At 32.6% G+C, this 12,301-nt stretch overlaps 3 protein-coding genes across 3 annotated transcripts; all 3 read right to left on the minus strand.

The window, feature by feature from the left end:
- Positions 1-1,240: 1,240 nt before the first annotated feature.
- Positions 1,241-2,915, minus strand: LOC123197732 (UDP-glycosyltransferase 88A1-like). Its single transcript, XM_044612088.1, has 2 exons — positions 2,209-2,915; positions 1,241-2,090 (listed from the first exon to the last, which is right to left on the minus strand). The coding sequence occupies exons 1-2, from the start codon at positions 2,897-2,899 to the stop codon at positions 1,333-1,335; spliced, it is 1,449 nt and encodes a 482-aa protein (XP_044468023.1). The 5' UTR covers positions 2,900-2,915; the 3' UTR covers positions 1,241-1,332.
- A 2,689-nt stretch (positions 2,916-5,604) lies between these two features.
- Positions 5,605-7,346, minus strand: LOC123197733 (UDP-glycosyltransferase 88A1-like). Its single transcript, XM_044612089.1, has 2 exons — positions 6,565-7,346; positions 5,605-6,486 (listed from the first exon to the last, which is right to left on the minus strand). The coding sequence occupies exons 1-2, from the start codon at positions 7,253-7,255 to the stop codon at positions 5,732-5,734; spliced, it is 1,446 nt and encodes a 481-aa protein (XP_044468024.1). The 5' UTR covers positions 7,256-7,346; the 3' UTR covers positions 5,605-5,731.
- Positions 7,347-10,023: 2,677 nt separating this feature from the next.
- Positions 10,024-11,751, minus strand: LOC123197271 (UDP-glycosyltransferase 88A1-like). Its single transcript, XM_044611491.1, has one exon. The coding sequence runs from the start codon at positions 11,631-11,633 to the stop codon at positions 10,200-10,202; it is 1,434 nt and encodes a 477-aa protein (XP_044467426.1). The 5' UTR covers positions 11,634-11,751; the 3' UTR covers positions 10,024-10,199.
- Between the last annotated feature and the right edge of the window lie 550 nt (positions 11,752-12,301).

Genomic DNA, 12,301 nt, shown 5'->3' on the forward strand with positions numbered 1-12,301 from the left:
GAAACACACAGCGCAAACCATTTGAGATTTGACTCCCTCCTATTCATCTTCTTTAATTAATGATACAGAAATTTTATCAAATATAATAATAATTTATACCTAATAATCCTTAAAGTAATCTATCTTTAAAATAATTTTTTAATTTTAGTAATAAAATAATCTCTAAACCAAACACCTCTTAAAGGATCATAAATTTTGCACCAAATCTTAAGAAGATGACAACATAAATTACTGATATTATGAATGTCTACCATAAAAGATTTTAGTAAAAAAATTATTTATTTTTTTTATGTTAATACCTTCCTCTAAGAAATAGAGAATAACAGGTAAATAACATTTTCCACCCAAGGTTTGACCTTAATAGATTTTTCCATCCCAAATTGACTTAAGTAACATTTTGTAATCCAAAACCAAGTATAATTAACAAAATTTCACCCAAAATTAAACTATATTGATAAAACAATAGTATTAAAAAGTGAATTTTCTACTTTATCTCTACTATTTTATTTTTTAAAATTATAATATAACTCTAAATCAACAAAAAATAATAATATTTGAAATTAACATCCAAATTATATAAAAGGTCCAATTTTCTAGCAAGGGTAAACTATAATTTGTCAATGTATTGGGGGTCCTTTTTGAAAATTTTAGGGGTGATGGAAAATTTAGAAGAAAAGGTTTGAGATCTTTTAAAAAATTTTGAAATATCAATCTACAACTCCCCTCCCAAAATTTAAAAATAAATAAAATTACACCCTAAAAAATTGAACAAATGAATAAATTATGGATGTAAATGTCATACAGCCATATACTAGTTTTAAAATATATGAGGATTTGAAAAGTTTCCATAAATTGATTTGTAAGTTTTTAAGTTTTTTTAAGAGTTAAGTTATTATGTTTAAAACGATTGAGTTTGATAAAAAATTATTTTTATGATAAAATTATAATTTTATTTTTATATGGTTAGTTTTTTAAAACAAAATTTAAATTTAAATAAGAAAATGTTATTAATGTCAATTAAAGGTAAAAAGGTGTTTTTAGACAAAACTTTACTTGGCAAAATGTTATTTACTTTCTATGTAAAAATTATTTTACCATCTTCCTACAAAATACAATCCACACAATTCCATTCTGAATAATATTTTATATATATATTTTAAATATATAATTAAATAAATAAATAATACGTTGTCACATGTTTTTTCTTTTTTGGTTTTAATTCAAATTCATAAATGTCTTTTTTTATTGTATATTAAAAAATTAAAATTCCGAAGCCATAGAATTCCAAACGCCAATACAGAATGAGTTATGTAGCAAGTCATAACGAACTCATTATTTTGGCTTCCATGACTCAAACAATTTGATTAAGGCCACACACGAGGACCCGCCATCATTCAGTGCTGCTTTTGCTTCATCTTTCATGGCCTTAGTCTTTTTCCTAACTGAGTTACCTTCCTCCGAGTTCATCAACTCTCTAACTCGCTTCTCCACTTCACTTGAATTGACAAACCCGTTTTCAGTCGACTCCATCATCGGTAAAGCGATTTTGATTTCTTCCACCAGCAATATCTTATTGCATCTTTGCTCAGCGTAGAGAGGCCATGCCACCATTGGAACACCAGCACAAACTGCTTCAAGCACCGAGTTCCACCCGCAGTGAGTCACGAATCCACCCACCGATTCATGATTCAAAATCTCCGCCTGCGGAGCCCAGGACTTGACGATGAATCCTCTTTCCTTGGTTCGATCCAAGAACCCTGCTGGGAAAATCGAATTGAAATCGGAGTCGTCAAAGTGAGGTGGATTCTTCACCACCCATAGAAACCTTTCGCCACTTCTCTCCAATCCCACAGCGATTTCCTTCAGCTGTTCTACAGAGAACCGGCCTAAGCTTCCAAAGCACAAAAAAACAACACTTTGGCTCGGCTGTCTGTCGAGCCACACCAAACACTCCGGCTTACTATAACTATCACCACTGCCGCCGCCGCTGCCACCATGGCTTGTATCTGAAACTCCCCGATTATTTGATACAATCAGTGGCCCGATGCAGTAGAGGGGTGGACACGGAGGAAGGGGGCCATCCGGAGCACCTAACAAAAGATTATGAATTTAATTAATATTCTTGATAAAATATTGTAATTACAGTATGAAAAGATCCTAACTCTATGAAATTTGAGAAAAAAAATACAACAAAAATAATCAGATTACCTAGCCCGGCTGTCATTGTTTTAACAGCTCTTGGTTCAAGAGACTCGAAAGTGTTGACTATAATTCCAGCTGACTTTGGCAACAGAATTGAGGCATCCAAAAGGAACTGATAGATCTTATCATCGCGTTCAAGCATTGGTGTTGGCATGTCTTTGGCCGGTATCGGCGGGATGCCGGGAATATGAAGAAGGGCATCCATATCTTTAAACTTTTTATTTGTGTTTTTGTGCATCGAGGGAAAGCAAAGCACGAGAGAGAGAGAACCAGCACCGGAGGTGATGAATTCATAAGTGGGGATATTGAGTTTAGCAGTGACAGATAAAGCAGCGTAGCAGAAGAAATCAGCGATAAAGGCAAAGATGTTGACATTGTTTGAGATGGAAACAAGGGCTTGTTCAAGATTAGGGTTATTAAGGAGTAGGACTTCAAAGGTGAGGGTTTCAGGGATTTTAGCAGAGGAGATGAGTGATTGAGGGAGGGTAATGGTGGGGAGACGGTGGAAGATAATGGAAGGAATTGTAGAAGAAACTTTGTTAATATAAGTAGCGGTGGAGCCGGCGTCGTACGGTGGCTCAAATATGATGATGTGAATGGAAAGTGATGGCCGATGGCTGAGGATGAGCTTGGCTAACTCAACCATGGAGATCAGGTGACCAATAGCTGGTGATGGGTACATAACTATGGCTTCCATGGCGCTTGCCGTTGTTTGTGCTCTGCAAAAAAGATCAAATTTGTCGTGCTTTTAAGTCCAATTATGTCTTCGACCGCCAACTAGTAACGGCATCGTTTTGATTTAAAATCGATATAAAATGACAAGTTTGTGATATACTGTATATGAAAGAGTCATCTTTCAAATATTATAGGGTTAAACTCGAATAAGTCTGTTTAAGTTTAAACCTAACTCAAATAAGTTTGAAATGAGCCAGTCCTATAAAAGCTCAAACTACTTATCAAATTTTTCAATTAAAAATTTTAATACAAAACAATATTGTTTTGACTAATATGTATTAAAACGACGTCGTTTTAATAACAAAATAATTAAAGACTCAAGCTCAAAACGAACCGAATTCGAGCTTGACTTCTACGAGCTCGAACTCGAGCTCTACTATATATAAATCGAGTCAAGCTCAAGCTCAAGCAAACTCGAACTTAGCTCGGTTCAAATCCAACCCTAAAATAATACCAAACAAAATGAAAAATTATATATATTTTAATATACATTAAAAATTGATATAATACAATAAATATATTATATCATATATTATTTATCAATTTCTACCAATAATTTTATAGATATAAATCGATCCATTTTCGAAGTTTAACAGGGATTAAGTGTAACATATTTTTGCATAAACATATAAAAAATATACAATTTTAAATCTATAAAATCTATGCATATATTATAAAATATTGAATTAAACTTTAAGGTTATAAAAATATCTGGAATGTCACTTAATGTGAAACTGAAAAACCTTTCGAGAATCACTTGAAATTGAAGATTTGTTATGATTGCTCTTCTATTCCATAAATCTTCCTTATGACGGCTTTCAATGGAAAAAGCTATAACAATTAGGGTTTGAAATGGAGACTTAATCAGTTTATAAAAAGGATTAATTGGATCCTCCTATTAAAAGTCCAATAACCTGAAGGCCCACACTAAAGTATCAACTCAGATTATAACTTTTAAATGTATTTGACTTATCTTTATTGATCACTTAAACTCATTTATAAACTGATATTAGATTATTCAATCATCTGATTTTATTAAACCAAAATAATAATTAATGTTAGTCCACATAAAAAAATTTCTAACATTCTTCTACTTAGAAAACATTAATTATTATGATTATTTATTTTATTTTAGCAATACGGATTACAATTTTTGATAGTTGGGTAATTAATATTTTAATTTTAAGTAGTCACTATTTTAGAAAACAAAATAATTTAAAGATAAATTATATTTTAATAAATAATTTAGTTAATATGATCACTAATAATTAATCAAAACATTACTTATATTTTCTATTGATGTAAGATCGTCATTGACCACAATAATTAATAATCAAATTAATGTGGATTAAATTTGAGAATTTGACAAAAATAGCACCCAATAAAGTGATCAAAACCATGTATTATGCCGCTATGGATCTTCTTTATGATTTTTCTTCAACCTTATGTTTTAAAATAAACGAGAGAAATCTTTTTACTTCTAACAAAGTCAGTATGTTTCAATCTTGTTCAAGACTCATGAAACATACATATACAATTATCATATTCAAAAGAAACATTATCTTTTGACATGTTGTATTTTAATCGTATATATACGCATATATCTATAGACAAATAAATATGTCAATATAATCATTATCAATAAATAAATAACAACGACAACAATATCAAACTTTCACTAACCCTAAATATCAAAAGACCTTAAAAACTATCATATTTTCAATATGAGTTTATAGACTACAAATCTTATTCCTTTGGGTGGGGGTCTAACCTTGTCAACTTTGTATTTTTGTATTTTATCCTAATGTTTCTTTTTTTATGAGATTCATGAGTATAAATTCTTCTACTTCTGCATGTCTTAATTTGCCGATAGTCTTTAACCTAGTTGCACTATTATCATAATGAATAAAATCAACATTAAGTGGTATAAAACATGTAATTTTTCAACCACAAAACCTAAGAAGTTGCCCCATAGCAAGCTACGAATCCAATTTTTATGATTGAGGCTATTACTAATAACTACTTAATATTTTTTTAAATATGACTCATTCAGTGAGTTTAACAATATTTCTAAAAATAGTTTTAAATCATTCTTACGATCATCAAAATCTTGAACCTTTATAAGTATCTTGTAACTTCTTAACCCACAACCTAATAATCAAAACTTAGATTTTAGATGTAAGGATTAAAAATCTTAAATGCGAAAGTTACATATTAGACTTGTGTATACTTGTGCCTTCATCAAGCTTTTAATAGCATTATTATAAGGGATATTTCACATTAAATCTCTTTCAACTTTATCCTTTACTCAATTATTGGTTGTCTTTTTGGAAAAATGCAAAGGTTACTAGAAATTCGGCTAAAAGTTTAGGGATCTTTGGGAAATTTTGAAATATTAATTTGCCCTTTAATAATTTAATAATAACATTACATTATCAAAGAATTGAATTGGAGATAACAAATTATAGGTGTTATATTATAATTATTAAGACCATGTAGTAATTTCAATATATATGATGGTTTGAAAAGACCTTATAAATTTTTTTTATGAGTTTTTAAATATTTTTAAAAATTAAATTATCGTTTTTTAAATATTTGATTCCAATTAAAATTTATTTTTTTAAATAATTAATAATAAAATTATTATTTCACCCTTTTGCCATTATATATGAGTGGAAAAGTCTTTTTAGACCTCAATTCTATTATTCAAATTATTAACAAATTAAAATTCCGAACCATAGAATTCCAAATCACCAATACAGAATGAGTTATAGAGCAAGTCATGACGAACTCACTATTTTAGTTTCCATGACTCGAACAATTTGAACAATGCCCCACACGAGGACCCGCCCTCATTCAATGCTGCCGTTGCTTCATCTTTCATGGCCTTAGTCTTTCTCGTAACTGAGTTGCCGACATCCGAGTTCATCAACTCTCTAACTCGCTTCTCCACTTCAGTTGAACTCACAAACCCGTTTTCAGTCGACTCCATCATCGGTAAAGCGATTTTGATTTCTTCCACCAGCAATATCCTGTTGCATCTTTGCTCAGCGTAGAGAGGCCATGCCACCATTGGAACACCAGCACAAACCGCTTCAAGCACCGAGTTCCACCCGCAGTGAGTCACGAATCCACCCACCGATTCATGATTCAAAATCTCCGCCTGCGGAGCCCAGGACTTGATGATGAATCCTCTTTCCTTGGTTCTATCCAAGAACCCTGCTGGAAAAATCGAATTGAAATCGGCGTCGTCAAAGTGAGGTGGATTCTTCACCACCCATAAAAACCTTTCGCCACTTCTCTCCAACCCCACAGCGATTTCCTTCAGCTGTTCTACAGAGAAACGGCCTAAGCTTCCAAAGCACAAAAAAACAATACTTTGGCTCGGCTGTCTGTCGAGCCACGCCAAACACTCCGGCTTACTATAACTAACACCAACGCCGTCGCCGCCACCATGGCTTGCATCTGAAACTACACGATTATCTGATACAATCAGTGGCCCGATGCAGTAGAGGGGTGGACAAGGAGGAAGGGGGCCATCCGGAGCACCTATTATGAATTGAATGAATATTAGGCCATAATTCTATAAAATTGAAAAATAATATACAACAAAAATAATCAGATTACCTAGTTCGTCTGTCAGTGTTTGAACAGCTCTTGGCTCAAGAGACCCGAAAGTGTTGACTATAATTCCAGCTGATTTTGGCAACTGAATTGAGGCATCTAAAAGGAACTGATAGATCTTATCATCACGTTCAAGCATTGGTGTTGGCACGTCTTTGGCCGGTATCGGTGGGATGCCGGGAATATGAAGAAGGGCATCCATATCTTTGAAATTTTTTGTTGTGTTTTTGTGCATCGAGGGAAAGCAAAGCATAAGAGAGAGACAGCCAGCACCAGATGTGAAGAATTCATAAGTAGGGATATTGAGTTTAGCAGTGACAGATAAAGCAGCGTAGCAGAAGAAATCAGGGATAAATGCAAAGATGTTGAAATTGTTGGAGATGGAAACAAGGGCTTGTTCAAGATTAGGGTTATTAAGGAGTAGGACTTCAAAGGTGAGGGTTTCAGGGATTTTAGCAGAGGAGATGAGTGATTGCGGGAGGGTGATGGTGGGGAGACGGTGGAAGATTATGGAAGGAATTGTAGCAGAAACTTTGTTAATATAAGTAGCGGTGGAGCCGGCGTCGTACGGTGGCTCAAATATGATGATGTGAATCGAAAGTGACGGCCAATGGTTGAGGATGAGCTTAGCTAACTCAACCATGGAGATCAGGTGACCAATTGCTGGTGATGGGTACATAACTATGGCCTCCATGGGACTTGCCGTTGTATGGGCTCTGCACAAGAGATCAAATTTGTCGCTCTTTTAAGTTCGATCGTGTCTTCGTTCGCCAACTACGAACGGTGCCGTTTTAATTTGAAATTAATATAAAATGACAAATTTATGATATACCGTATACGAAAGAGCCATCTTACGTCGAATAATACCAAAGAAAATGGATGAAAAAGGATATATATTTTTTAATAGGCAATATTATATAAATTTAATTATATAATAATATATATAAATATATATATATATATATTAATAAAAATTTTTATAATTAAAGATTTGATTTTAATATATTATTAAAAAAAATTTGTATAAGTCACTTTTAAGTGGTTGGAAAATTTAATTATTGAAAATCTTATGTATACAATGACGTCATATGCCTTGGTATGTCAAAAGATTGTTGAATAAACTTTAATTTCTCTGTAGTTTCTTCCCGACACTTTTTAACTCTTTTGTTATTGCCTTGTTTCGCTTTCGTCAACTCCCTTATCCAGTCTTCACCTCTAGAAAATTGATTTTGAGATGTGCGCCACACTAACAAACACTATTTTTATTGGAGTAAATAATTATATGGAGCAATGAGATGGCATCAACTATAATAGGTAGGGACGGCAAAGAGAAAGGACAATATTGAATATTCTATTTGTCTTCTTTCTATCGAATAAAATTTTATTTTATCTCAAAAAATTAATAAAAATAAATAAAAATTTAACTGTTTATACATTTTTAGGCCAATATAAAAAAGTTTCATTTAAAACACTAATTTTTTTACCTTTTTTACCCTTATGTTGAAAAACCAAGTAAAATCAAAAGTAAAACACTTTAAAAGTTACTTTAAAAAAAGGGAAAAGAGAAGGTCAAAATCAAAAATCTAAAAATACAGAGCAAGAATCATTGGTGAAATAATCTTTATTGATCTGGTATAAATAATCTATTGTGGGTATGGTTTAATGTTAGGATGTTATTGATTGGATAGAAAAAATATTTTTTCTGAGAATGTGCGTCGATTTATGGTGGTTACGATGGTAGCTAGAGATTTTACAGTGAAACCCTAAATATGTCGAATTATGTATATGGATATTTTTGAATATTTCGAATGGTATAAAATGATGTAATTTCGATGTTAATAGATGTCTGGAAGTGTAGTTGTTGAGAGACAAAAGCGCGCAAATTTACAGCGCGATTTTGCAAGCGGTTTGCACGGTTTGAACAGTGTTTGCACTGTGTAAACAGTGTTTACACGATTTACGCAGTTTGCACGGCACTGTAAATTTGCGCGCTTTTGTCTCTCAATGGCTATACTTCCAAACATCTATTAACATCGAAACTACATCATTTTATACCATTCGAAACATTCAAAAACATTCATATATATAATTCGACATATTTAGAGTTTTACTATAAAATTCCTAGCCACCATCGTAACCACCATAAACCAACGAATATTCTCAAAAAAAAATATTTTTACTTAGTATTTCAACGTAAGGATAAAAAGGGTAAAAAAATTAGTGTTTGCTTAATTTGATGAAACTTTTTTATGTTGGCCTTAAAACGTATAAACGGAAAATTTTCTTCTGCCTGCATTACTTATATAAAAGGATTTCCTTCTTATCCCCTGCTAGTAGAAAAAATTTCCTTTTCATTTTTATACTTGTGAAAAAAAAATTTTTAAACACAATATAAATATATTAATTAATAAAATTAATTAAAATTAAAACTAATTTATTATTTTAAATATTACAAATAATATAATATACATAATAAAAATATAAATAAATTTATAAAATATAAATACTCTAAAATTATTAAAATACGTTAATATTTTAAATCAAAATATTAATATAAAAAGATAATGATGAGACATATGTATCTCTATTATCTATTATGAGAATATTTTTCTTTTTTTTTTTTATTATTATCAAAAAATTTTCTTCTCGTTCAGGTTATAAAGAATCAAAAATCTTAAATTCAAACTAAAGTTACCGTAGCTAATAATAGAAGGTGGATTTTCCACTTATGAAGAATACGTTTCCCACCCATGAAGTAAAACAAATATGGGCAGTGCTCTAAGCTTGACTTAAATTAATTAAAATAATATTATTTTTTATTAAAACACGTCAAAATAATATTTTTTAATTACAATATTAAACTAAATTTAATAAGAATTTATTTCATATCATAGCCTAATTTAAAATTATCTTTATTCAACTCAAGATAAACTCAAATAAATTTAAAAAAATCTTATCAAACATAAATTTAAATTTAAATTTAATTTTTTTAATTAAATCAAACTCAAACCAAAATACCTTATTAACCCAGTTTTATTTTTTTCATTACCCACTATTCAATTTTCCACCAAAGAAAGTCATGAATGTGCTTTGTTTTAGGTGGAAAACAGTTTGGTACACCGAACGTCAGAGTCAGAGTAGTGGGTATTCATGTTGGGATTGGGGAGCTTCTTTTAATGCTTCAATTATTACAGTACATGGAATTAATAATTATTGAACCAGAAAGCCCAACCTCTAATTAATGGTCACATGGAGAGTGACAGCCTAACTGCCACAACCAATCCCCAATGAGACATCCCAGTTATACCAATAATATATTATTACAAATCTTTTAATTATATTTTAACTTATAATTATATATTTAATTATATTTTAAAAAATATATATTTGTAATGTTATTATATTTATGATATTTTAAATAATAAAAAAATTAAGTTTCTACATATAAAAATAAGATTCAAATCTTTTAATAATATTTTTTATTAAATTTTTTACTTTCAACTCAAAAGAGGCAATTGAACAAATATATAAATAAAAAGAGAAAAATATAAAAAAAATTATACATAATATTTAATAAAAATAGAAACCCAGCATGGCAATACGAGTTGTGAACCTGGTGAGACTCGACTCAACTCAACTCATTTTAATTTCCATGACTCAACCAATTTGGATAGCGCAGCACGGGACGACCCACCCTCACTCAATGCTTCTTTTGCATCGTTTTTCATCGCTATTATTTGTTTCCTAATCCAGTTACCTTCCGCTGACTCCATCAACTCTCTAACTCGCTTCTCCACTTCACTTGAACTCACAAACCCGTTTTCAGTCGACTCCATCATCGGTAGAGCGATTTTGATTTCTTCCACCAGCAATATCCTGTTGAATCTTTGCTCAGCATAGAGAGGCCAGGCCAGCATTGGAACACCAGCATATACTGCTTCAAGCACCGAGTTCCACCCGCAGTGAGTCACGAACCCACTGATCGCGTCGTGATTCAAAATCGCCACCTGTGGAGCCCAGGACTTGAGAACGAATCCTCTTTCTTTGGTTCGATCCAAGAACCCGGCTGGAAGTATTGTATCTAAATCCGGATCCGATTCTTCTGGAATGGCCATGTTTTTATCGTTAGAAGGTGGATTCTTCACAACCCATAAGAACCTTTGGCCACTTCTCTCCAACCCCAAAGCAATTTCCGTCAATTGCGCCACAGAGAACAATCCCAAGCTACCAAAGCACAGAAAGATAACACTTTTGCTCGGCTGTGTGTCTAGCCAAGATAAACACTCTGGCTTCTGATCAACAACACCGCCACTGCTCCGATCATCTGATACGATTAACGGCCCGATGCAGTAGAGGGGTGGAGTGGGACCGTCGGTCACAGAAAGCCCATCTCTCATTGCTTTGGCAGCTCTTGGCTCGAGAGAATCAAAAGTGTTGAGTATAATTCCAGCTGATTTTGGCAAGTGAATTGACCCATCTAAGAGGAACTGATAGGCTTTATCACCACGTTCAAGCAATGGTTTTGCCATGTCTTTGGCTGGCATTGGGGGAACGCCGGGGATATGAATAAGGGTATCCATATCTTTAAAGCTTTTGTTGGTGTTTCTGTGAATCGTAGGAAGATAAAGGAAAGAAGAGAGAAAACCAGCGCCAGAAGTGAAGAAAAAATAACTAGGAATATTGAGTTGGGCAGTGACAGACAGTGAAGAGTAGCAGAAAAAGTCAGCGATAAAAGCGCAGATGGTGTAATCATTAGAAATAGAAAGAAGGGTTTGCTGAAGATTAGGGTTATTGAGTCGAAGAACTTCAAAGGTGAGGGTTTCATGGTGGCGACAGGTGGAGGTGACTGATGGAGGGAGGGTAACACTGGGAAGGTGGTGGAAGATAACGGAAGGAATAGTAGCTGAAACTTTGTTGATATAAGGGGCGGTGGAGCCGGCGTTGTAGGGTGGCTCAAAAATGATGATGTGGATGTAAAGTGAAGGCTTTTGATTGAGGATGAGCTTAGCTAACTCAACCATGGAAATTAGGTGACCAATTGCAGGCGATGGATAAAGAGCAATGGCGTCCATGGGGCTAGCTTCACTGTTGGCTGTGTTAGGAGAGAAAGGAAAAGGCAGGCCTCTAGACGGTCCAGTGGAATTGTCCCAAGCCAAGGGAATACAAAAATTTTATAAATCCAATGATTCAAGCTTAACTTGTCCAACTTAAAAATAGAACGAGCTTAGAAAAAAATGCCAAGAAATTTCTATAGTAAGTGATTGCGTATGCATTTTTACCACTTCTTGGACTCAATTCACAAAAATTAACCAAGGTTCATAATTTAACTACAATTGAGTTCAACTAATTAATGTATTAATTTAATAATCTCCCCCATTTACGTGTTGATCTTGAACTCCCGACCGATTTCCAGCATGCAAAGCTCAAATTCAAATATTGCATCGAGATTTTAGTTTGAATTTAAATCTCATAGTGACATTCCAAGATATGACATTTTGACTTAACTGACTTATTATTAGTTTTGGAATTTAAACTATTTAGTATAGTTGATTATATTTTTAAAAAACAGTCTGATTTTGGTGTAATTTCTTTTTACCAGAAAAATATATTGCATCTCTTATAAAGTTATAGAGATCTAAATCTGATTCGTAAAATTAGGTTATCAACTTACCCTTATCAAATTGAGCGAAGGAGAATTCTCTAATAAAAACAGAAAGAAAAACAGTGATGATTAAAATTC

Source organism: Mangifera indica, chromosome 15 (assembly GCF_011075055.1).
Source record: "Mangifera indica cultivar Alphonso chromosome 15, CATAS_Mindica_2.1, whole genome shotgun sequence".
In the NCBI taxonomy this organism is placed as follows: domain Eukaryota; kingdom Viridiplantae; phylum Streptophyta; class Magnoliopsida; order Sapindales; family Anacardiaceae; genus Mangifera; species Mangifera indica.